This window comes from Danio rerio, chromosome 6 (genome assembly GCF_052040795.2).
Source record: "Danio rerio strain M-AB ecotype USA chromosome 6, GRCz13ab, whole genome shotgun sequence".
Classification (NCBI taxonomy): Eukaryota; Metazoa; Chordata; class Actinopteri; order Cypriniformes; family Danionidae; genus Danio; species Danio rerio.
Window position 1 is genome coordinate 4,167,501 of NC_141026.1, and position 25,687 is coordinate 4,193,187.

The 25,687-nt window shown below is 40.2% G+C and overlaps 1 protein-coding gene across 16 annotated transcripts in view; it reads left to right on the forward strand.

The window, feature by feature from the left end:
• The window catches only part of faah (fatty acid amide hydrolase), a 29,056-nt gene extending 14,848 nt beyond the window's left edge, over positions 1-14,208 (forward strand). Inside the window, exons 5-16 of one of the 16 annotated variants that reach the window (XM_087255935.1) lie at positions 36-242; positions 691-731; positions 813-937; positions 2,952-3,077; positions 3,704-3,801; positions 3,947-4,046; positions 4,723-4,766; positions 5,081-5,120; positions 6,235-6,343; positions 7,347-7,492; positions 8,944-11,516; positions 12,846-14,208. In XM_087255935.1, the coding sequence (XP_087112061.1) occupies positions 36-242; positions 691-731; positions 813-937; positions 2,952-3,077; positions 3,704-3,801; positions 3,947-4,046; positions 4,723-4,766; positions 5,081-5,120; positions 6,235-6,343; positions 7,347-7,492; positions 8,944-9,078 (1,171 nt within the window). In that variant the 3' untranslated portion in view covers positions 9,079-11,516; positions 12,846-14,208. 16 annotated transcript variants of the gene reach the window in all.
• The last annotated feature ends 11,479 nt before the right edge of the window (positions 14,209-25,687 follow it).

Here is a 25,687-nt window from a genome sequence, read left to right on the forward strand (position 1 = left end):
CAACCCAAATCCTCTGTTTTGTGTATCTGCTGTAGTTATGACTGCGGTAACCCCATTTTTGGACAAACCTTAAACCCCTATAACCTCCAAAAGACATCCGGCGGCTCATCCGGAGGGGAAGGAGCTCTGATTGGAGGAGGAGGCTCCATTCTGGGCCTGGGCACTGATATTGGTGGGAGCATTCGTATCCCATCAGCCTTCTGTGGGATCTGTGGGTTCAAGCCGACAGCTAGAAGGCTAAGGTGTGTATGCAATATTGACAACATTTGTATTTGGAGAAGAAAGCTTGTTTTTGAAGTAAGGGTAGCTTAGTGGTTAGCACTGTGGCCTCACAGCAAGAGCATTACTGGTTCGAGTCTCAACTGGGCCAGTTGGTGTTTCTGTATGAAGTTTGCATGTTCTCCCTGTGTTGGCGTGAGCTTCCTCTGGGTGCTCCGGTTTCCCCCACAGTCCAAACAGGTAAATTGGGTAAACAAAATTGGCCGTAGTGTATGAGTGTGTGTGTGAATGAGTGTGTATGCATGTTTCCCAGTACTGGGTTGCAGCTAGAAGTGCTCCCGCTGAGTAAAAGATATGCCGGAATAGTTGGCAGTTCATTCCACTGTGGTGACCCTTAATAAATAAGGGACTAAGTCGAAGGAAAATGAATAAATGAATGAATACTAATTTTAAAACCTCTTCTTTGTTTAGTACACGAGGAATTGACACTTGTGTGAAAGGCCAAAAGTCAGGTAAGATCATGTTTGTAATCCTGCTGTTCTAGTATTACGCTGCACCAGACAGAATCAGTGTTTTGTTGTGCTGATTTGCAGTTTTGTCCTCTATTGGGCCTTTGGCACGAGACGTCGAGAGCTTGGCACTGTGCATGAGGGCGCTACTCTGTCAGGACATGTTCAGCTTGGACCCCACCATCCCTCCATTACCATTCAACCAAGAGGTTCTGTATTAACTATAACCGTGCATAACCTTTATTATTACAGTCTTGTTTCTAGTCCAAATATATAAAAAAAATCCTTCAATAAAGAAGTATTTTTTTAGACATTTAATATTGCATGGTTTTCAGAAATAATAAATTAAAATTAAGTGAGTTTTTCATTTAAAACAAGCTAAATAATCTGCAAATAGGGTAGCAAAACAAACTAATTACATAACGAAAATGAGATTATGTTGCTTAGCCCATTGGCAGCTTGTTTAAGGAAAAAACTCACTTAATTTGGACATCTTATTTCTGTTTACAAGACAAAATGTTATACTTGTCTTGTAAAATGCTTCTTGATTTAGGAATGTTTTGATATTTGGACTTGGAAAAAGTGAGAAAAGCACGTTTTTTGCAACTCATTGACGCCACTTTGTATCTTCGTGAAGTGAACTACTGCCTGTTTAGAGATCAGATATATATTTTTGGATTGCTGCCATGAAATTGAGAATGTGGGAAAAGAACATCCCGTCCTGTGATATAAATTATTATCATCTGAGATGTCTGGAGTGAGAACAAGTGGATATTTTGCATGGAGGTCAACTTAGGAGAGACTTTCGATTCTTTAAACTCATTGACTTTACGCTAGGTTCAGAATGTCAATGTTTGTGCAACTGATGGCCTGTCTGCTCGTTCTCACTGTTTAGCAGTACATACATTTTTTTTTGGGAAGCTTTATTTGGAATGTTGTCAAAAATATTCAATTTTGAAGCTGCAAATAGTTATGGACTGTTGCAGTTATTAATGTTATTCAATTGTTATTAATGTTATTCCCAATGGGAAAGGCAGTGGCGCAGTAGGTAGTGCTGTCGCCTCACAGCAAGAAGGTCGCTGGTTCGAACCTCGGCTCAGTTGGCGTTTCTGTGTGGAGTTTGCATGTTCTCCCTGCCTTCATGTGGGTTTCCTCCGGGTGTTCCGGTTTCCCCTACAGTCCAAAGACATGCGGTACAGGTGAATTGGGTACGCTAAATTGTCCGTAGTGTATGAGTGTGAATGTGTGTGTGGATGATTCCCAGAGATGGGTTACGGCTGGAAGGGCATCCGCTGCATAAAAACTTGCAGGATAAGTTGGCGGTTCATTCCGCTGTGGTGACCCCAGATTAATAAAGGGACCAAGCCGACATGAAAATGAATAAATGAGTTATTCCCAATTGTTGCGAATTAAATGAATAATCTTTAATCAAAAACTGGAGCCGAGCACAACATACAAAACAAGACAGAACTTGTGTCTGGACTCTACCACCAAAACAAGAATTTACAAGACTGGAGTGGCAGAACCCTGACACATTATATTGAAAGTCAATGGGGCAAAAACAACAGACAACATAACCAAAGGGTAGAAAGTTTAAGTGTATTGTTGAGATTTTTTTCAAAGCATTTTTCCAAAATATGAGTCAAAATAAGATTTGTAGCCAAAAATCATTCCATTTGCTTAAACACCAATTTATTTGGGTATTATTTGTGGCCAAATAATACTCAAAATCAGCACAGACTGGATGAAAACACCCACAACAGCACAAAAGGGTTAAATCAAGAAGCAAATTTCGATACAAGCTCAAAATATTGTCTTGTTTTAAGGAAAAATATGGCAAAATTAAGTGTGCTTTTCCCTCATACAAGCTATATAATATGCCAATCTTGTTTTTCGTTTTGACATAAGATTGCTTTGCTTGCCCATTGCAGATTATTTTGCCTATTCACAAGCCCCGAATCCATTCAAACAAACCATATCAAATTAATAACAAAATTATTATAATAATAAATATAAATTTTGAGAAAATTACAATATTTTCAGAACTTAGATGAATTTGAACCTGTTCCCAACACAATATTAGGACTTCTTTAAATACCACATGACCTGCTCTTTAAAGATTTACACACCAAATTGGCCATTAAGTTCATTTCAAATGCTAACTATAACATAAGTCATATGCCTGTATTCGATGATGATCTTATCTCTCTGATGCATTAACAGGTGTATGAGAGCTCAAAGCCCCTGAGGATTGGTTATTATGAGACAGACGGTTACCTGCAGCCGTCTCCAAGCATGGCTCGGGCCGTCAGGGAGACCAAGGAGCTGCTGGAGAGAGCGGGACACACGGTACACAAATTGACTATGTTAACAGTGGATATGTAAACCAGTAATAAAAACATAATTATAAATGCAAATTTTAATGAACAGTAAAAGTTTTTTTGGCTGAATCAATAGTACCAATGGTACCCTTTTGGTTGGTGTGGTGTACGACAGAAAGTGATTCTCGCTCGAGGAAATGTCACAGTAACACCGTACGGGTTGTTCACATATCATATGAGAAGCACTTCTCACAAAACAGATGCTTTATACACATAAACACTTGTGTATAAGTGCTTATTACTAACTTTTCTATGAACATATAAAAAGGGGTGAAGCACCAGAAGTGGTTCATATTACAATTGATTTGAATACTAATTTGGCTAAAATAGTCAAAAAGTAAGGCTATAATGACCATGCAATAAGCTAATTCAGAGTAGTGTTTAAAATGTCACTAAAATGTAGTATTTAAATGTCATAATTAAATAAAAAATGAGACGTATAATTGCAAAAAGGCCGACTTTTTGAGAAAAAAGAACCACCCCTTACACCAGGCTGGTTACAGGTTTGATCTGCAAATAAACACTATCTCAATACACTAAACAACCATTATAATCTGAGACTTAAAAAGCTAGTCTGTTGTTTTTACATTTTAGTTTGTTCCTTTCCAACCACTGCGGCTCTATAATATCTTCCATGAATTGGCTCTCAGGGGAATCTTGGGTGATGGAGGTGAAACCCTCTTCAGTCATCTGTAAGTGACCAGGGTTTTGATCTTAAAACATCGCTCTTAATGATAGTGATTATTCGTAAGACTTGTTTATAATGTTGTTTATTGTGTGTGTGTGTGTGTGTGTGTGTGTGTGTGTGTGTGCGTGCGTGTGTGTTTGTGATTTCAGGAAGGCTGGCCCCCTTGACCCCTGTCTCTGCTCTCAGCCTGTAACATTGGGCTCTCCACGCTTCATCAGGAAGATGCTTTCATTTCTGATCAAGCCTTTTGTGAGTTCTGCGATTACAGCAGTTTTATTATGTCTCAATTTAAACTTGAATTCACAAAACATTTTAGTTTATTCATAAGAGTTCTCCCAAATAGCAACAAGTTAGTTTTTAGCACAGTGTTTTCTCTTTAAGGGCACTTATTTGACCCATTTTATAAGATGTAAAATTAGTCTTTTGTGTCTCCAGAATGTGTCTCTAAAGTTTTGTTCATCATCGTTTAATGTTGAAAATGTAAATATTCGGGTCAGATGGAATTCTAGCTGTTTTGCGTATGTACCTTTAAATGCAAATGAGCTGGTTTTCCCCGCCCATTCGAAGTAGGTTTTCTTTATGGCACCTGTCAATCAATATCAGTTGTCAGGGAAACCACACTGCTGTGTCACAGCACGGCGGGACTCAAAATTGCTGGGATTTGGATCTTATTTTAATGTCAAGAATTAAAAAAGAGACTTATTTTATTTGCTTGTTTCTAGAAATAATACAGCTGCGAATTATGTATATTATTGATTAAATCACCCATTAATTGTATTGAATTGACATCTCTTATTTTAGAGTTTATCCTAAATCATCAAGTCAGGAGCTACTTTTAACCTTGCAATGTTTTGTGAATAGTTCTCTGGATTTATGCATTCAATATAGTGTGCTTTTCATTGGTCATTACTTTTGTGTTTTTCAGTTTCCAAGGATTTCTGCAAGCTTGCACGGCACCTGTGGACTTGGGTAAGTAGTAGTAGTAGTAGTAGTAGTAGTAGTAGTAAACTTTATTGTCCTTGACAGAAAATTTGTTATGGGCATCACCGTAAGCTGCATTTATTTCATTTCAGTTTATTTGCATAACGTTGGTTAAAATTATGATTTTATTTACAAGAAGATCGATGCCTACTACCACTTCTCTGCCTCTTAAGCCTTGTTAATATGCAAATATTATTAATATTTAGTCTTCTAAAGTCAACTGATTGCTTTGTGTGAGAATAAAAAAGAGTTTATAAGCAATTTTGCTTCAACTGTTTTTTATAATGGCATTTCTTTTCAAGGTCTGTAGCTGAATTATGGAGGCAGCATGCAAATGTTGAGGTAATGCTTTATTATAAGAGTTTAAGCAACTTTAAGAGTTGCCCTAGACCAGGGGTGGCCAACCTTGTTCCTGCAGACCCACCTTCCTGCAGATTTCAGAAAGTAGTTTGCTTTTTTTTTTATCACGTGGTGTTCAGGTCCTAATTGTTTGGTTCAGGTGTGTTTGATATGGGTAGCAACTGAAATCTGCAGGAAGGTGGCTCTCCAGGAACAGGGTTGGCCACCCCTGCCCTAAACTGTAGACATAACGAGGAATGTTTCTGTATGTTTGTTTTTCTTTGTGAACCCTGCGCAAAATTACAGTATGAACATATTTTGTTAATTTTCATTCGTTTTTGAGAGCAAAAGCCACACTCTCATATCCTTATATGAGAGCGATATACAGTAGGACTTATTAGCAATGTTTTAGACAGCTCGCAGAAACACACTTCACTCTATCTTCAGCATATTTAGTGCATACTTACTTACTCTCAGGACCATTTATATCAAAGTTTATATTTAGCCACACCATATTGATGTTTTGTAAGATCTATTTTTTTTTGAGGTGGCTTGTTAGCCCAACGCTTATCCCCCAACCCCAACCTGGAGGACCAGGACATACACATATACTCCATGGACAATTTAGCTCACCCAATTCCCCTATATCGCATGTGTTTGGACTGTGGGGGAAACCGGAGCACCTGGAGGAAACCCACGCCAACACGGGGAGAACATGCAAACTCCACAAAGAAATGCCAACTGACCCAGCAACCTTCTTGCTGTGAGGCGTTAGTGCTGCACACTGTGTCACCGTGTCCCCCTATTTAGTGCAAACCTAATAATAATAACATTCATTCATTCATTTTCTTGTCGGCTTAGTCCCTTTATTAATCCGGGGTCGCCACAGCGGAATGAACCGCCAACTTATCCAGCACATTTTTACGCAGAGGATGCCCTTCCAGCCGCAGCCCATCTCTGGGAAACATTCACACAGTGCAAGCCTAATAATAATAACCTATTGCTGATTATATTATTACTGTATGTGTTCCAGCATGTTATTGTGACAGTATCGTTTCCTGGCATATCTTGCATATTAAAATGATTCGTATTTCATTTTGTGTTTTCTCACCTGTAGGAATACATCCAGGAGGTGATAGCGGAGTGGAGGAGACTGGATGTGGATGTTTTGTTGTGTCCCATTCTCGGACCAGCCTTCAATTTCCACTACTGTGGCCGTCTTAACAGTACGGGTCTTATCTTATATTTATTTACATGGACTTTGTTCTGTAAACCTGGGTTCAGCAGCATATTTGTACTAAAATACATTTAATTTGTTGATCAGTCATTGATTGCTGTGCCAATACAACTTTACTAGTGGTAACTATTTATTAATTTAATTAATTAATTAATTAATTAATTAATTTAATGTTTTTTTATTTAATTTATTTTATTACATATTTTCCCTTATTTAATTTAATTAATTAAATTAATTTATTATATATATATATTAATTTATTTGAATTTTTGTGTCTGTTTTCATTACCCAAGGCCAAATACAAGAATAAAACGTGAAAGAACTCAAGTATTTTTGCATCTTGTAAAAGAATCCTTGTTTTCACAATCACATGTGAGACATAATACAAATTAAAATATTAACCAATAACAAATTAATATTAATTAATATTTATTCATTTTGTTTTCGGCTTAGTCCCTTTATTAATCTGGGGTCGCCACAGCGGAATGTACCGCCAACTTATCCAGCACATGTTTTATGTAGCGGATGCCCTTCCAGCTGCAAATAAATTAATAAAATCTTGTTAATATAATACAAAAACTCTATAAATGTCATTAAAAATGTAATGTAAAGAGGAGATTTTCTTAATAAAATAAAAAATAACTGTATAATTAAACTTTAAAACTTAAAACTTAAAAAAAAATTTGGATTTCTTTGATTTTTTTGAAGTCAAACAGTGAAGAGTGAGTAAATGATGACAGAACTTTCATTTTTGGGTGAGCTACTTCTTTTAGCCAGTCTTATTTAATGACTTTTATTAAAAATATATATAATATTGGTGTTTCCCAGTACTGTTTTGCGGCTGAAAGGACATCTGCTGTATAAAAAATGCCGAAATAGTTGGCAGTTCATTCCGCTGTGGCGACTTCTAATAAAAGTGGGACTAAGCCAAAGAAAAGTAAAAGAGTGAATATTCAGTAAACACAGAGTAAAGTGTTGCTGTGCTCTTGCAGGTGCTCTCAGTTACACCACCCTCTACAACCTGCTGAACTTCCCCGCCGGTGTGGTGTGTGTGTCTGCGGTGACGGAGGACGACGAGGCTCAGCTCCGCCAGTATACTGGAGCACATGGTGACCCGTGGGACAAACTCTTCCAACAGGTGTGTTTACGCGCATGTCATGATTTTGCCAAGTACGAAGCAATCCTGGATTAACATTTATGTTGATCCTGGAACATCATTTTGTTGGAAAACATAATCCACACCTATTCCCTACCCCTAAACCCAACCATAACTGTAAATAATTCCCAAAATCAGAGGGGAATAACAGCTGGATAACAATTACGTAGAAGTGACCTAATCGTAAACCAAAACTTAATATAAACAGTAAACATAGACCTTCATTCTGATTGGAGTGCTGTTCCAGGATAAACAGAGGTGATAATCAAGGAGCATGTCCTACTTGGTGAAATCAGGTTAGTGATGTTCACATAGTTCAAGTAATTTTGGTTGCCTTCTCATGTCTAATGGCTCGGAGAAGAATATAGCTTGATTGGAAATCTCTCTTAGAGGATCTACTAAACGTTTTTATACAGTATGGAATCCAATGATCTCATACTTTGAAAAAGGCCCAACACTTCCTCCAAACTACAACTTATAGAGCTCTATGCTTATAAGGATAATGCAATCAAACTCAATAGGCAAACATTACTGTTAAATACTTTCTTATTGTACTATCAAAACTCTGTGACTATGTAAATGTTTTATTTAATTTAGTATTAATTTATTTATTTTTTTGTCACTATTATTATTATTTCTTTTTTATTTATTTCTATTTTTTATTATTTGTTTATTTATTTATTTGTTTTTTTAAAGGGGAGGGAGGTTGTTCATGGGGGAAAAATGTAACAAAAAAAAGAAGAAGTCTTGTCAAATCCTTTTTGTAATAATTCACCTTGTTTTTCTTAAAAAAAAATTTTTTTTTGGTTAAATTATTGTCCTGAGTTACCACTAGGAGGCAGCATAGTCAAAAAAGCACACAGCAAGCAGCAGACGTGTGTGTTTGGGACAAATCCCTCCTAGTGATGTAGAATGCACTTGTGTGCAACATGTTGAGTCATATTTGACATTATTTATTATTTTATTGTCATATTAAGGAGACATTTGTTCCTGGTTATATATTCATTCATTCATTCATTTTCCTCTCGGCTTAGTCCCTTTTTTAATCCGGGGTCGCCACAGCGGAATGAACCGGCAACTTATCAAGCGCGTTTTTACGCAGCGGATGCCTTTCCAGCCGCACCCCATCTCTTTTACACTGATTATATATATTTATATATATGGAAGATATACACAAGCACTAAACTTTCCATGCATGTATGTGTGTGTGTGTGTGTGTGCATCTGTGTTAGTCCATACACACATGGATAAGTTGTGTGCACGCATGTGTCTACATGTGTCCATGTTCATTTTTGTGTGCTTGTCTATGCATGTTTGTGCGTGCATGCTTGTCCGTCAATGTGTGTGTGTTTGTGCATGCATGTATGTGAGTGCATATGTGTATGCATGTGTGTTTGTGTACTCATGTATGAGTGTGTGTGTGTGTGTTTCAGGCAGTAAAGGGTGGCGTTGGTCTCCCGGTGGCGGTTCAGTGTGTGTCTCTGCCGTGGCAGGATGAAATGTGTCTGCGCTTCATGAGGGAAGTTGAACAGCTCACAGCCAAAAACAAACTCACCAGGAAACATTAATCAATCACAATCCTGCTGTCATCGTTTGCTGCTGCTAACAGTTCAGTCCAGGCGAGCTATTATGAGCAGACGACACTGACTCTGAGGACAGAAACATCCACAGCCTCAGCATCCTACAGATCAGATTTTAGTAATCGTCATAATTGTAACAAGAGTGTAATAACTTTTTAATCATGTTTACAAACGAGTGTCCCTGCAAGTGTGAGTTCTTTTTTTTCTATCTTAGATTAATATGCAGAAATTACTGTGTGTGTACGACTGTGTGTGTAGCCTGATTTAACTATAGACCTTTTTCTTGGAACGCAAAATTACCCAGTATGCTTTGCGTGTATGCGCAAGGAGAATGCAAAGAACTTCCGGTCGGCAGCTGATGCGTGTAAACAGTCACATTTGGACAGCTTTGAAACGATAGTTTTAATCTATTTTACCTGCTTTTATCCTCTTTGAACTAATACTGTTGTCCATCAGCAGCATCTCCTGGACTGATCATTTAAAGAAATGCGATCTAATAGGATGGAAAACAGCTGCTGTGAGGCGTTTTCCCCTCGTCAGACGGCATCTTCTGCAGTTTAAATGAAGCCTCGTCATCGCTAAAGTCAACATTTTCTCTTTATTTCAAATATATAATCAGCCCAAACAAATATTATTCACCTAAATGTCTGACACACACACACGTAGCCTGTACATGTGCCAATGACACACTGATTTAATAACTGAGACAAAGTGAAAATATAGGCTAGTGTCATTTCGAAATGACAGAAAAACACAAACCGTGGTGAAAACAACACACGAAATAAAACACAAACGGCTCGCGATTAGAATGAACAGAAAATCAGCAGCAGAGGATCAATAACAGACTTTTATTGCTCATTTTTGTAAATTGCACGACTTTCATACCTGTTAAGTTTCATGCCAGTACTCTGGTTTGCTCTCTCTCTCTCTCTGTGTGTGTGTGTGTGTGTGTTAAAGAGCCGGGAACGCACACACACACTGTATTTCTGACGGCAGACACGTGAACTAGGAGAAAGTTTTTCTCGTATTTCTGACGCGCTTGAACCACATGTGACAGATTATAACAGCTTTCACAGACACATTTCTAAGTTGTGTGTCACAAAAACACTCTGTAATATATTAAAAACGTTATTGAAACCCATTTTTCGGAGCGCAAATTACCAGTTGTAAACGCTGTAAACGGAAGTTTTTAGCATTCGACCGGAAGACGCTGGTCGCTATGGCGCCCTCCATACAGCAGCCATGAAAAAGGTCTATAGACTGATTTCACGTGCCATTTTTAAAAGCGAAGTAGAGGCTACGGTGGGAAGAAACCCGGAAGTATTGTTGGGAGTTGCATAGGAACGTTGTGATCCTGGCTGTATATCTTCTCAGCGAAGATAAAGTGACACAAATGTAATATTCCACCACCTTCCGAGTGAGCCGAAGGTCCGTTCTGAATGAATGGTGAAAGTAAAAAGGGATTTCAGAATTCATTTTCAGCTAAGTTAAGGAAAATGGCACTAGTTAGCTTGCGTTTTCTTTCCCAAACACACGTTTTAGATGCCATTTATCAAACTCGAGTTGATGAACTGATTCTTTCACTATATTAGACTCGTCACGATACTGAATTCAAAGAAAAAACGTCAGTTTCCCGCCAACATTTAAGGCACTGTTGATGGCTTTCTTAAAGGGTCACGAAACACCAAAACACATGTTTTGAGCTGTTGACAGTCGTATATGTGTCCCACACTGCTCAAAACACTATTAGGACACCTATATTTCACTAAAAAGTGTAAATTGGTTGTTTTTGCGTTATTTCAAGCAAATTCGTACTTCCGGTTTGAAACGAATTTTTGAAGCTGCGTCACGGTCATGACATAATATTGTGTATTCCAGCGTGCAGACTGGACGTCTGTGCCAGAGTGTGCCTTATTACGTCTTACAGTGTGCTGCATTAATGCATGAGTAAGGCTTGGTTCAAACCAATCAGCGCGCTCAATTGTGCAACTTCATTAATATTCATTACTGTCACAGTGTTTAGACGACAGAGACGCCACGTTGTGTTGGCAAAACAAGCGTGAAGTGTTGCTTTTATAGTTTGCTGCAGTTAAGTTTCGTTTTCATTTTCTCTCTGTAAGAGCTCAGACTCACGTGTGGATTAACAGTGTACGCGACGCTCGACAACAATAACTTACGTGTCTAAGGAGGATTATTGTTTACCTGAGAGCTGTTCTCATCTGCAAACAAAAAAAAGATCTGGATTCGCTTGTAGTCTTCTCTTCATAAAGACGCGGCTCTAGTTGCTGGTGAATCTGTCTCTACAGATTTGGTAAGTGAGCGACCAGTGCTCTTTGTTTATTCAGTTCGTATTTTATTCGTATCAAACAAACTATTGCACCGAGTGCAATAGTTAGCACTAACAGTTACAACCAAACTATAACCTCGTGTTGGATTTTGTGAGCGGAATAACACACGCGGCTTTCTGACACTACCTGCCGAGTGGATCTAAGTTTCCGGGAAATGCTGAGTTTTTTTTTCTCTCATTCGCCGTGCGGTATCAGACATTGCATGAAAAATACACGCTTAGAGCAGTTCCTCCAATCAAATATCTCGTTTGTCGGGAGGGACATTAATGAATTCCCTGAATGAAAGAGCCAAACTGCAGTTAAAGTCCACCATTTAGTAATTTGGCAAATAATTCGACTACAGATGTCCATGTAAACACAGTCACTTTCTCCCCTGTTGGGTGTGTGTTTTGACTCTGAATTTCAGCGCGCCCAAATAGACACTCCCACACCAAGCCTCTTTTCTTCCTCTGACACTCCCCCCTAAACAGAGCTGGACACGCCCACTTTTCTGACTTTTTCCAAAGTAGAGGTGTGAAAACACCCTGCTGAAACGAGGGGGTTTCATGGCCCTTTAAAACAGCACTGATTTGCCATTGTGTTCACGTGTTCAACAGAAATGCTTGTGATTGGCCGAGAAGGTCATCAGTTCACCCACCGCTGTTTACTGAGCATAAACACAGACAAGCAGTGAACATCTTCACGGCTGCTTCGCGCTCCAGTCTTTGTGTATCTGTGTTTGCACTGGGTGAAGAGTGGAAAACTGAGTGCAAACACAGATACACGGAGACTGGAGCGCAAAGCAGCCGCGAAGATCAGTCGAGTCATCTGCGCTCAGCGGCGCTTCAATGTTAGCCGGTTTTAAAACTTCAGTACCGGGATAACACTATTACAGAAAACACGAGGGTGTGCTGCAGAGGACTGCAGTGTTTTATCACTCACCGGGTTATATAGGCTGAAGCAGGAAAGCGTCCCCACGGTGTTTAAAGGGCCATGAAACCCCCTCGTTTCAGCAGGGTGTTTTCACACCTCTACTTTGGAAAAAGTCAGAAAAGTGGGCGTGTCCAGCTCTGTTTAGGGGGGAGTGTCGGAGGAAGAAAAGAGGCTTGGTGTGGGAGTGTCTATTTGGGCGCGCTGAATTTCAGAGTCAAAACACACACAACCACAGAGGACAATGTGACTGTGTTTACATGGACATCTGTAGTCAAATTATTTGCCAAATTATTAAATGGTGGACTTTAACTGCAGTTTGGCTCTTTGATTCAGGGAATTCATTCATGTTCCTCACCACAAATGAGATATTTGATTCGAGGAACTGCTCTAAGCCCGTATTTTCATGCAATGTTTGATACCGCACGGCGAATGAAAGAAAAAAACCCTCTGCATTTCCTGGAAACTTAGATGCACACAGCAGGTAGCGTCAGAAAGCCGCGTGTGTTATTCCGCTCACAAAATGCGGTGAAAATCCTACACGAGGTTAAAGTTTGGTTGTAGTGCTAACATGTTTACACTCTGTGCAAAAGTTTTTTCGATACGAAAAAACTGAACAAACAAAGAGCACTGGTCGCTCACTTACCAAATCTGTAGAGACAGGACAATCACCAGCAACTAGAGCCGCGTCTTTATTTAGAGGAGACTACAAGCGAATCCGGATCTCAGCATTTGCAGATGAGAACAGCTCTCAGGTAAACAATAATCCTCCTTAGACACGTAAGTTATTGTTGTCGAGCGTCGCGTACACTGTTAATCCACACATGACTCCAGCTGCGCTCTCACAGAGAGAAAATGAAAACAAAACTTAACTGCAGCAAACTATAAAAGCAACACTTCACGCTTGTTTTGCCAACACAACGTGGCGTCTCTGTCGTCTAAACACTGTGACAGTAATGAATATTAATGAAGTTGCACAATAGAGCGCACTGATTGGTTTGAACCAAGCCTTACTCATGCATTAATGCAACACACTGTAAGACGTAATAAGACACACTCTGGCTCAGACGTCCAGTCTACATGCTGGAATACACGCTATTATGTCATGACCGTGACGCAGCTTCAAAAATTCGTTTCAAACCGGAAGTACGAATTTGCTTGAAATAACGCAAAAACAACCAATTTACACTTTTTAGTGAAATATAGGTGTCCTAATAGTGTTTTTAGCAGTGTGGGACACATATACGACTGTCAACAGCTCAAAACATGTGTTTTGGTGTTTCGTGACCCTTTAACTGGTGCCAAGAACTGAAGTTTTGGAGGACACTTGAGCATATTACTCCTACAGAGATTACCATGATGTTTAATGCCTAATTTGCTTTTATTTGTTTAAATTAAACTTACTGAATAATATTAAAGTGATGTTTACACCATTTCTGCATTTTAAAATCTCGGCAACAGCTGGAGGTTTGTAGTCCACAGCATGTTGCTGCAATGTTTACAGTGCAGGTCCTATATTTCCGGGTTTCTTCCCATCGCAGCCTCGCTTTGATCCGTTAAAATGGCGCCTGCGTGAAATAAGCGTATAGTGGCAGATAAAAAAAACCTATTTAAAATCAGGATTTATATGTTGCAATAACGTTTGATGAAGCTAACGGTACTACAATTACAGCCTACATCATTAACGACTAACATCTCAATCATTCTTCGCAAAGTTTTAATGAAACTTGAATATTTGCACTCGGTGTAGAAGCTAGATGTCTTCATCAAGACTTAAATATGAATGTATGTCTACCTCTGAATCATTTTGTGTAATTTAATGCCTCACAAATTCATTAAACTGAAATGAATCGGAGCCGTACATCACCGCTTGGCTGGAAATCATCTATTGGTTTGGTTGTGGTTGTGAGATGAGCACTTCTCGTTTCCTCTGCCCTGAATGATGGCTTTATTTGCAGTGGCTTTGACTGGACTTAATGACACGTGACGCTCCATCAGCTCCAGTGTAATGTAAATATTAGTCTGTTCTGTTCTTACAGTCTTCATTTACATGAATCATCAGGGATGGAAACTCATGCTTTGATTTCCTCTCATTTTATTGTTCTCTTTGCTGTTTCACTGCTGAACGATCGTAAATGAACACTTGTATTCGACCGGAATGCATCATTCATTCATTCATTCATTTTCCTTTGGCTTAGTCCCTTTATTCATTAGGGGTCATCACAGCGGAATGAACCGCCAACTTACCCAGCATAAGTTTTAGACAGTGGATGCCCTTTTAGCTGCAACCCAACACTGGGAAACACTCATACACACTCATTCACACTCATACACTACAGCCAAGTTTATTCAATTCAACTATAGCACATGTCTTTGGGCTCGTGCCAACACAGGGAGAACATGCAAACTCCACACAGAAATCCCAACTGACTAAGCTCGGATTTGAACCAGTGACCTTCTTGCTGTGAGAGCAGAGTGCTAACCACTGAGCCACCGTGTCGTCAGAATGCATGTTAGCATTTTAGTAAATTCATTCATTAATTAATCAGCTTAGTCCCTTTATTAGTCTACGGTCGCCACAGCGGAATGAACCGCCAACTTATCCAGCATATGTTTTACACAGAGGATGCCCTTCCAGCTGCAACCCATCACTGGGAAACATCCATACACACTGATTCACACACATACACTACGGTCAATTTTTAGCCTACCCAATTCACTTGCACGCATGTCTTTGGACTTGTGGGGGAAACCGGAGCACCCAGAGGAAACCCACGCGAACACGGAAATGCCAACTGACACAGCCGGGGCTAGAACTAGTGTCCTTCTTGCTGTGAGGCGAACGTGCTACCCACTGCTTCACCGCATCGCCCCATTTGAGTATTTTAGCATATTAAATACTTCAGTACATTTGGTCCTGTGGTCCCCGTGTTGTTCTGTTGGCTTCATCAAACATGGACCTTCAGCATGCACTGGGGCGGTTTGATGCCAAGTGTGACGCGGCTGGGATGAGAATCAGCACCTCTAAGTCCGAGGCCATGGTGCTCTACTGGAAAAAGGTGGTTTGCTATCTCCAAGTTGGAGGAAAGTCCTTACCCCAGGTGGAGGAGTTCAAGTATGTTGGGGTTTTGTTCACGAGTGAGGGAAGGATGGAGCGTAAGATTGACAGGCGGATCGGTGCAGCGGCAGCAGTAATGCAGTCAATGTATTAGTCCTTTGTGGTAAAGAAAGACCAATCTCCTCCATCTTTTCCCCTCCTCCTCCTCCATCTTTCCCCCTCCTCCTCCATCTTTTCGCCTCCTCCTCCTCCATCTTTCCCCCTCCTCCTCCATCTTTTCCCCTCCCCCTCCTCCATCTTTTTCATCTCAGTCTTCAAAGAATCCTATTATTAGATGTGATCATTTACAATCAGAGCATCAGTCTGCTGAGTCACTGTACTGCTCGTCCTTCTCCATCATCTACTCCTCCTCCATCTTATCCCCTTCCTTCTGCTCCTCCATTATCTCCTCCATAATTTCCTCCTGCTCCTCCTTCTACATCTCCAACATCTCCTCTTTATCATCATCTCCTCCTTTTCCATCATCTCATCCTCCTTCTCCAACTTTTCCTCCTCCATCTTATCAATGATCTCCTCCTCCACCATCTCCACCTCTGTCTTTTCCCCTTTTCCTCCTCCTCCTAATCCTCCATCTTTTCCCCTCCTTCTCCTTCTCCTCCTCCATCTTTTCTCCTCCTCCTCCATCTTTTCCCTCCTCCACCTTCTCTTCCTCCACCTCCTTCTTTCTCTCCTCCTCCATCTTTTTACCTCCTCTTCCTCCTCCCTCATCTCCTCCTCCTCCATCTTCTCTTTCTCCTCCTCCTTCTCCAACTGTTCTTCCTCCTCCATCTCATCAATGATCTCCTCCTCCACCATCTCCACCTACGTCTTTTCCCCTCCTCCTCCTCCTCCATCTTTTCCCCTCCTCCACCTTCTCTTCCTCCACCTTCATCTCTTTCTCCTCTATCTTTTTACCTCCTCCCTCATCTCCTTTTTCTCCATCTCCTCTTTCTCCTCCTCCTTCTCCAACTGTTCCTCCTCCTCCATCTCATCAATGATCTCCTCCTCCACCATCTCCACCTACATCTTTTCCCCTCCTCCTCCTCCTCCTCCATCTTTTCCCCTCCTCCTCCTACATCTTTTCCCCTCCTCCTCCTCCCTCATCTCCTCCTCCTCCTCCTCTATCTTTTCCTCCCTCCTCCTCCCTCATCTCCTCCTCCTCCTCCGCCATCTCTTCCTCCACCTCCATCTTTTTCTCCTCCTCCATCTTTTTACCTCCTCTTCCTCCTCCCTCATCTCCTCCTCCTCCATTATCTCCTCTTTCTCCTCCTCCTTCTCCAACTGTTCCTCCTCCTCAATCTCATCAATGATCTCCTCCTCCACCATCTCCACCTCCGTCTTTTCCGCTCCTCCTCCTCTTCTTCCTCCTCATCCATCTTTTCCCCTCCTCCTCCTCCATCTTTCCCCCTTCCTCCCTCTTTTCCCCTCCTCCTCCTCCTCCTCCATCTTTTCCCCTCCTCCTCCTCCCTCATCTCCTACTCCTCCAACCATCTCTTCCTCCACCACCATCTTTTTCTCCTCCTCAATCTTTTTACCTCCTCCTCCTCCCTCATCTCCTCCTCCTCCATCATCTCGTCTTTCTCCTCCTCCTTCTCCAACTGTTCCTCCACCTCCATCTCATCAATGATCTCACCCCCCGTCTTTCCCCTCCTCCTCCTTCCCCTCCATCTTTTCCCCTCCTCCTCCTCCTCCATATTTTCTCCTCCTCCTCCTCCACCTTTCCCCTCCTCCTCCTTCCTCCTCCACCATCTCTTCCTCCACCTCCATATTTTTCTCCTTCTCCATCTTTTTACCTCCTCCTCCCTCATCTCCTCCTCCATCATCTCCTCTTTCTCCTCCTCCATTTCCTGCTCGTCTTTTAAGTCCCCCTCCCTCCTCCTGCTTTATCATCTCCTCCTCCATCATCATCTCCTCCCTCATAACCTCCTCCATCATTATGATGGAGAAGGGGGAAGAGGAGATGATAATGGAGAAGATAATGGATTCATCATCTCCTCCTTCCCCTCCATCATTATTTCCTCTTCCTCCTCCTCCTCCATCTCCTCATCATCTGTTAACAGGTTAGGTAAAGCTCCAGGTAAGTGTAAATAAAGACTTTTTATTAATATCATAATAGTCTTAAAAGTGTCATATATTTAAATATGATCATTTACCATCAGAGCATCAGTCTGCTGAATCACTCAACTGCTCCTCCCAGTGGCGCCCCCAGAAAATTTTCTTAGGGGTGGCCAAGTAAGGCCACAACAAATCTTGTGGTGCCACACAAAAAAATGATGAATTGTGTATATATTGTGAATAAAGAGTAATGTTATATTTTTGTTTTTGGTAAAATAAATAATGACGTTTTAATGAATTCCAATAATTACTCTTGAAATATTGTAATTTATTCCGCAAGTACAAGTGCAAACCAAATAAAAATCAATATTTAGTCTAAAACCTCTATCAGGTAAGTTATTTCTTGTACAACATACAACATATGCCATGTCTAACATTAATGAATTATGAATAATGCATATGATTAATGAATGAATTAATAAACCAAACAAACCCAACAAAATTTTGAAAAGCAGATTTCAAAATGCATCTAGTTATTTATTTTGGATTTGTGTTTTTCTATCAGATGAAACACAACTTTCTCATTTCAAAAATAATAATTTCTTATTAAAAAGTGTGCAATCTCAGTGAATCAGCTTCGTCAGTGGCGCTGATCAATCCACAATAATTTAGTGGCTGCATTTTATTTATTCATTTATTTATTGAAGTATTTTGAATTTAAGTAAATACATTTAAATTAATAATATCAGCAACTATCATATTGGGGTGGCCACAGGGGTGGCCAGAGTTTACACAAGGGTGGCTTGGGGGCGCCTCTGGCTCCTCCCCCAGTATTTTTAGTCGTGTTGAATATTGTAATTTGAGATGACTAGATAAACTAAAAATTTAAGGCAGCAGTGATTTTAACAGTGCAGTATATGGAGGTTTAAAAGTGTGTCTAGCCGGGATTACTGGATAAGGATGATTGTAAAGATTTCTGCCGATCAACAGTTTGGTGATTCAGGATTTTGGCAGCTTTTGGCTTCTTATTGCACAAATGGGAAGCATCGCCTCTGGACAAGATTCGTCTTTCTCCTGCGCCGTTCTGCTTCTTTTCTTCTTTTCTTTTTTCCCTGCTCTACGTCACCGAGCCCCCCACCGCGCTTCTGCTACGTTCGAGTTTTCCTTTCTTCCCCTCGGCGGTGAGCTCGCCCCGAGGCCCTTATAGCCAAATTGGTTTACATTGGGGAGATAAATGCTCTGCAAATGCGCTTAAACACATACAGTAAAAATGCAGACAGTGCGTATCGGGATTACCGACCAAGTCAGAAGGCAGAAAAGAGAGCCGCTGCTCGCCGAGTCTGTCTCATCCACTTTTCAGGAAGAGCACAGGAGGATTTAGCATATCCTTGCCTGTCAGTAATTCCTGGAATTATATAACGCCGCTGCAACAATAAAAGTCCGGCGGTATTGTGGAAGTATTGTTTCGCAGGGCTGGCAGAGCGAGCCGTCGGGCGGGTCAGATGGAAGGGTAAAGACTGTGCAGAGTTTTCAAGACTGAATCCTGTCGAGCGGAATTATGGGAAATCTGCTTTAAACCTCTGAAGTGAGGAATGAGTTTCTGCTGAGCGGCTTCTTCTGTTGTCTTAACGCTGAGAGCGGTGGAGGAGTTTGATGTTTCGTGTCACTCCTGCGAGGCTGTTCTGCAGAAGTGGCCGTGTTGGGTTTTCTGCTGGGTGGAGATTTATCTGCAGGGTATGGATCTCCTGATTGAACACAATCATTTACATTATAGCTTCAAATCATCAGGGACGAGCTAAATGCTTTTACAAGTCGAAGTTAGTTTAAGGGCAGCTATTTTACCCCTTTTTCAAGATTTAATATAAGTCTTTTGTGTCTCCAGAATGTGTCTGTAAAGTTTCAGCTCAAAACCCTCATCAGATTATTTATTGAATCGCGCGCGAACTGAATAGCCGGGATGTGGGGGGACGTGCCTAGAGGGAGGTGTCGCGGACGCCACCCTCTCTATTCTGCCACCCTAGGCGCGAATATAACGGGTGTGAGGGAGGTGTCGCGGACATAACTGAGGAAGCGGGTGTTGAGGGAGATGTCGCGGATGCCGCCTTCTCTATTCTACCGCCCTAGGTCCATAGGTTGCCTCTATGGATGCGCCGGCCCTGTACGTAACATTTGTGAAAACGTAAGAACTTTCCCAGTGATTATTTGATGTATTTGTTGTGGAGTTAATTCAGGCCTTTCTGCAACGAGTCACTCATAATGTTGTTACAAAGTTCACACATACACACACACACAGCACGCATTTAACTTTGCACTGTTTTTGCGCGGCAAATGTGACAGGATACACGTTAATATCCACTGCTGTATGGGTATTCGTTATGTTAATGTACAAAATAAACGACCACAAACTGGGATTGAAGCATCTTCTTTTATAATTGTACTGACATGCGCATTCCTGTGTCCATTGCGGTGCTGGTCGGAAAAGGAGGTGTGTTAAGGTGCATTGTTGCCGCATTGCTTTTTTTTTAGGCAACTGAAATAGGCTGCTTTATTGAAAAACTTAAAGCTGGTCAAAGTCAAGGGTGCAAGTCTTTTTTGTTATTTAAAGAGCACATTAGTGTTGGGCAGGGTCCATAACGTGATTACATGTTGCTTATTGTACAGACAGGGTAAACAGCAGAACACAAACATATGTAAATATGAAAAAATTAAGGGTTAAAGGAAAGGATTAACATGTAAAAGATTATTATTGTCTGTATAAACATAAAAACTATTACCTCAGCCGGCCTTCTTCACCTCAGGGGACTTTGGTGAATCTGGTGTTCCATCGATTTGTCCAACTTTTTCAGATTGTCCCATTTAAAAAGTAGGTAGGACATTTTGATGACGCAATATGTTAATCATCAGATTTTGCTACCAGTGTGAATTATAATGTGGAGTAGTGTGATATGAAGCTGTACTGTCGCCCTAATCCCTAACCCCAACCTCAGAGCCATTTAAATACAGTGTTGGTAGCACAATCTAATGGGTAGGATAAAATGTCTGGACACTAGTTTGTTCTGTAGATGGTCTGCTTGATTTAACCTCAAGCACGATCAGATCCGTTTTATCGCTACACAGCAAAAATTCTGGTGTTAAATATATAGTGTGAATTTATTTTTTTTTTTTTGGTGTTGTTCCGTGTTAAAACATGTACATTTCAATCCACACGTGTAAAAGAGTGTGTATTTAAGAGTTTTCTTTTTCAGTGTTAAACTGTTCACCCAATATGCAGTGTATTTCCCACTAGTTAAGGGAAGTCTAGTTTTTTATTCTAACCGGTTCTTTCAGACAAAAAGTGATCAAACTAGTATGTTTTACGAGTCTTGATGATATATTATAAGAAATAATAAATTAATTCTCATCGGAAGCAGTATATGCACTTATTAGCTTATATACACATGAACTCTGTGAGTAATGTACACTGAAAAAAGTGTTGCATGCACAACTGTTGCAAACAATATATTTGTGTTGAATTTAAACTAATTAAATTTAATAATGTTCAACTTAATGTGTTTGTTTAACATCAGCCCAAATAAATCGTTTACAACAACTTAACGTAAAACAGTTGAGTAAATCCAACGAATCATCATTGAATAATTTTTTTCGGTGTACAAATTTAATATATTAACACTTTGAAGGGTATAACACTCCAGTGTGATGTAAGAATGAACTCTTACTGTGTTTAAATGAACCCTGTTAGTAATGTACAAATTTCACACTTTAGAAAGTGTTATTTTAACTCCAAAATGAAGGGAGTCATATGTACTCCCAAGGAGAGTTAAGTTAAACACAAATTGAGTTAAATGTACACTGATTTTTTTTTTGTGTACTTGTGTATTTATTTTTTCCACTTACACAGTCCACAGCGAATGCACCATGCTGTGACCATGACTTGCTCTTAAAGTGAATACGAGATAAGACTGATTTAATTCATGTAATCTTATGCCTAAAACACACCCATAACTCATTAAGGACAACCAGCCTGATCTCACGAGAAAACGTAAGTATTTTACGTTTTGTCAGTTTAGTGGCTAATTCGTACGAATTCGAGTTCAGTTTTACGAAATTGTACGATTTTAAAAAGGAGGCGTGGCATCTAACCCCACCCCTAAACCCAACCGTCATTGGGGGATGAGCAAATCGTACTATGACGTTTGAGTTCTGACATCAACCCGATTTTTCATTTCAATCTGATGTCAGGGTACAACGTCAATCTGACATCATGTTGGCGTCTTGTGCCTGCCGGGTGTTTAAGGCCATTTCGGTCATCATACAGTAAACATCCGTCATCTTCTCATCAGTGACATGCATCTAAACAGTCTCCGGGTCATTGCGTGTACAGATTGTGGACATCTTCTTGGACACTTTTAATGCTTCCAAACAGTTTGCTGCATTTATAAATGACCATGTCTTGAAGTTGCTTATTATGATGCGATTTACCTTTGATTGGACGTGAATGACAGATTTTTCTAATCTCCATAGACAAGAAGAAATTAAGTAGTGGCTGCAGGTTGAAGGAAAATAGTGGAGTAAAAGTACCGATACAGCACTAAACATGTACTTAAGGGAGAGTAAAAGTACACATTTATAAAAATACTTAATAAATTACAATTCCTGAGAAAAACTACTGAATTAGAGTCATTTGAGTATTTGTAATTAGTTACTTTACACCACTGGCTTTAAATAACATTACTGGTTCTTCAATGGCATCGCTGTAGAGAAACTCTTACCTCTATAGTGTAAATGGAAAAGCTAAATTGATCGTAGTCGTGATATGAGACTGCTTCTGTTTTCTGCATCCATTGAGATGGAGAACAGGCTTTAAACTTATAAACTCTAAAGAAATGTTCTTGCAAATCTCCAACCGTCCCTCGTGTTCAAATGAGATCGACTCCTCTGATATTCGCTGACTTCTCTACGTTATGCACACCCAGAACAAAACTCATAGCACGCCATTGAAACGGGCCTTTTTCACACTCCTTTATGGTTCCTCTAAAGGTCTTAGGCGTTGAGCAAAGGAGAGCTGTCACTGGAAACCTGAGCCCATTGATGAACTGACAGCCACTGCCAGAATATGATCCTAATCCTGTTCCCAGCATTCTTTAACCCACTGCCATCGCAGTACCAGCACACATTCAAGCAGCTGTCAACTCCCCAAATCCCTATAACAGAGCACAACCCTGATACACATCAAAGAGAGAGAGACCTCAGCAGCTTAACACACACACACACACACACACACACACACACACACACACACACAATTTATAAATATTCAAATAAAAGAAAATGGCCAATCCAAAAACTTCACTTTCACATTTGTACACACACACACACACACACACACACACACACACACACACACACACACACACACACACAATTTATAAATATTCAAATAAAAGAAAATGGCCAATCCAAAAACTTCACTTTCACATTTGTACACACACACACACACACACACACACACACACACACACACACACACACACACACACACACACACATACACACAAACACACACACAATTTATAAATATTCAAATAAAAGAAAATGGCCAATCCAAAAACTTCACTTTCACATTTGTACACACACACACACACACACACACACACACACACACACACACACAAATTTAGAAGCATTTCAATACCCAAAAATACCAATACAATTTCTTCACTCACACATTTTTACACACACACACACACACACGCACACACACACGCGCACACACACACACACACACACACACATTTATATATGCAGAGATGAAAAAGCCCAGTTTACAGATTAAAAACACACACACGCACACACACACACTAAAAATATACTGTATATACACTCACCGGCCACTTTATTAGGTACACCTGTCTAACTGCTCCTTAGCACAAATTTCTAATCAGCCAATCACATGGCAGCAACTCAATGCATTTAGGCATGTAGACATGGTCAGGACGATCTGCTGCTGTTCAGACTGAGCATCAGAATGGGGAAGAAAGGGGATGTAATTGACTTTGAATGTGGCATGGTTGTTGGTGCCAGACGGGCTGGTCTGAGTATTTCAGAAACTGCTGATCTACTGGAACTTTCATGCACAACTATCTTTTGGGTTTACAGAGAATGGTCTGAAAAAGAGACAATAGAAGATTGGGTAAACGTTGCCCACATTCAGATGGTCGGGTCAGAATTTGGCGTCAACAACATGAAAGCATGGATCCATCCTGCCTTATATCAATGGTTCAGGCTGGTGGTGGTGGTGTAATGGTGTTTTCTTGGCACACTTTGGGCTCATTAGTACCAATTGAGCAACACCAAAGTCTACCTGAGTATTGTTGCTGACCATGTCCATCTCTTTATGACCACAGTGTCTCCATCTTCTGATGGCTACCTCAAGCAGGATAACACACCATGTCATAAAGTGTGAATCATCTCAGACTGGTTTCTTGAACATGACAATGAGTTCTGTACTCAAATGGCCTCCACAGTCACCAGATCTCAATCCAATAGAGCATCTTTGGGATGTGGTGGAACAGCAGATTCACATCATGGATGTGCAGCCGACAAATCTGCAGCAACTATGTGATGCTTTCATGTCAATATGAAGCAAAATCTCTGAGGAATATTCCCAGTATCTTGTTGAATCTACGCCACGAAGGATTAAGGCAGTTCTGAAGGCAAAAGGGGGCCAATCAAGTACTAGTAAGTATACTGTATATAGTAGGGTTGTCACAATACTGGAATTTGATACCAATCGGTACTGAAATTTTAAAAACGTCCATTTCAAGTGAACCAGCTGATCGACGTTACTGAAATGCTCCATTGTCCCTGTATCTGTGGTTAAACCCAGTAAACAGCGGTGAGTTGGGTGAACTGATGACCTTTACGGCCAATCACAGTTATTTCCGTTGAGCGTGAGGACACAATGGCAAATCAGCACTGTTTAAGAACGCGCTCAAATGTTCATGGGAAATGGACGTTTTTAAAATCTCAGTATCAATTGGTGTCCAGTTCCAGTATTTTAACAACTCTAATAAAAAATTGTAGTCAGAATTATTAGACCACTTGAATTAATAGACCAATTGTTTATTTTTTTCCCCGATTTCTTTTTAACGGAGAGAAGATTTTTTTTTTCGACACGTTTCTAAACATAATAGTTTTAATAACTCATTTGTAATAACTGATTTATTTTCTCTTTGCCATGATGACAGTCAATAATATTTGACTAGATATTTTTCAGTACACTTCTATACAGCTTAAAGTGACATTTAAAGGCTTAACTAGGTTAATTAGGCAAGTTATTGTATAACGATGGTTTGTTCTGTAGATTATCGAGAAAATATATAGCTTAAAGGGGCTAATAATTTTAACCTTAAAATGGTGTTTAAAAAATGTAAAACTGCTTTTATTCAAGCCGAAATAAAACAAATAAGACTTTTTCCAGAAGAAAAAATATTATCAGACATACTGTGAAAATCTCCTTGCTCTGTCAAACATCACTTGTGAAATATTTAAAAAGAAAGAAAAAATTTGAAGGGGGCGAATAATTCTTCAACTGACTTCAAAAGACTTCAACTGTACATACTTACTAGTACTGGGTTGGATTCACTCAGTAATGTATAAAAGTCACCATTTCACGGCCTTTAACAACAAAAGGAACTCTCCTCGACCCCCTTTTAGAGATTTCATTTGATTGTTTTTACCTGTTTTTCCCAGTGCCATGTGACACCTCTTGGGACCATTAGAGCTGTTAGCTTTCATTTAGGTTTTGGTAAATATCTTGTCTCTTCTCTCTGCCTATTTCTGTCTGGAATGTGAATGAAATTCATGTTTTGCAGTTGCAGCATGTAAAGTGTGTGTGTGTGTGGTTAACAGGTGTCTGAACACGACGCTGCAGTCCTCTGTTCTTCCTCCTCTTAATCCAGTGGTTTGGTGACCCGTGTTAATCTGCTTACTGCTTCAGCGCTGCCAAACCTCTGACAGGAGGGCGGCGATGCCTGATGTGCTGATGGACTCGCTTCTGCCACTGTGATTTAAGCTTTTCTCTCCATTTCTAATCAACACCAGTGTCTGCGTGAAAGCCAGAGAAAGGGCAATTTGTGTTTTAACAGGTTTCCTGTTATCAGCGTATGCACTGTAAAGAAAAATCTCG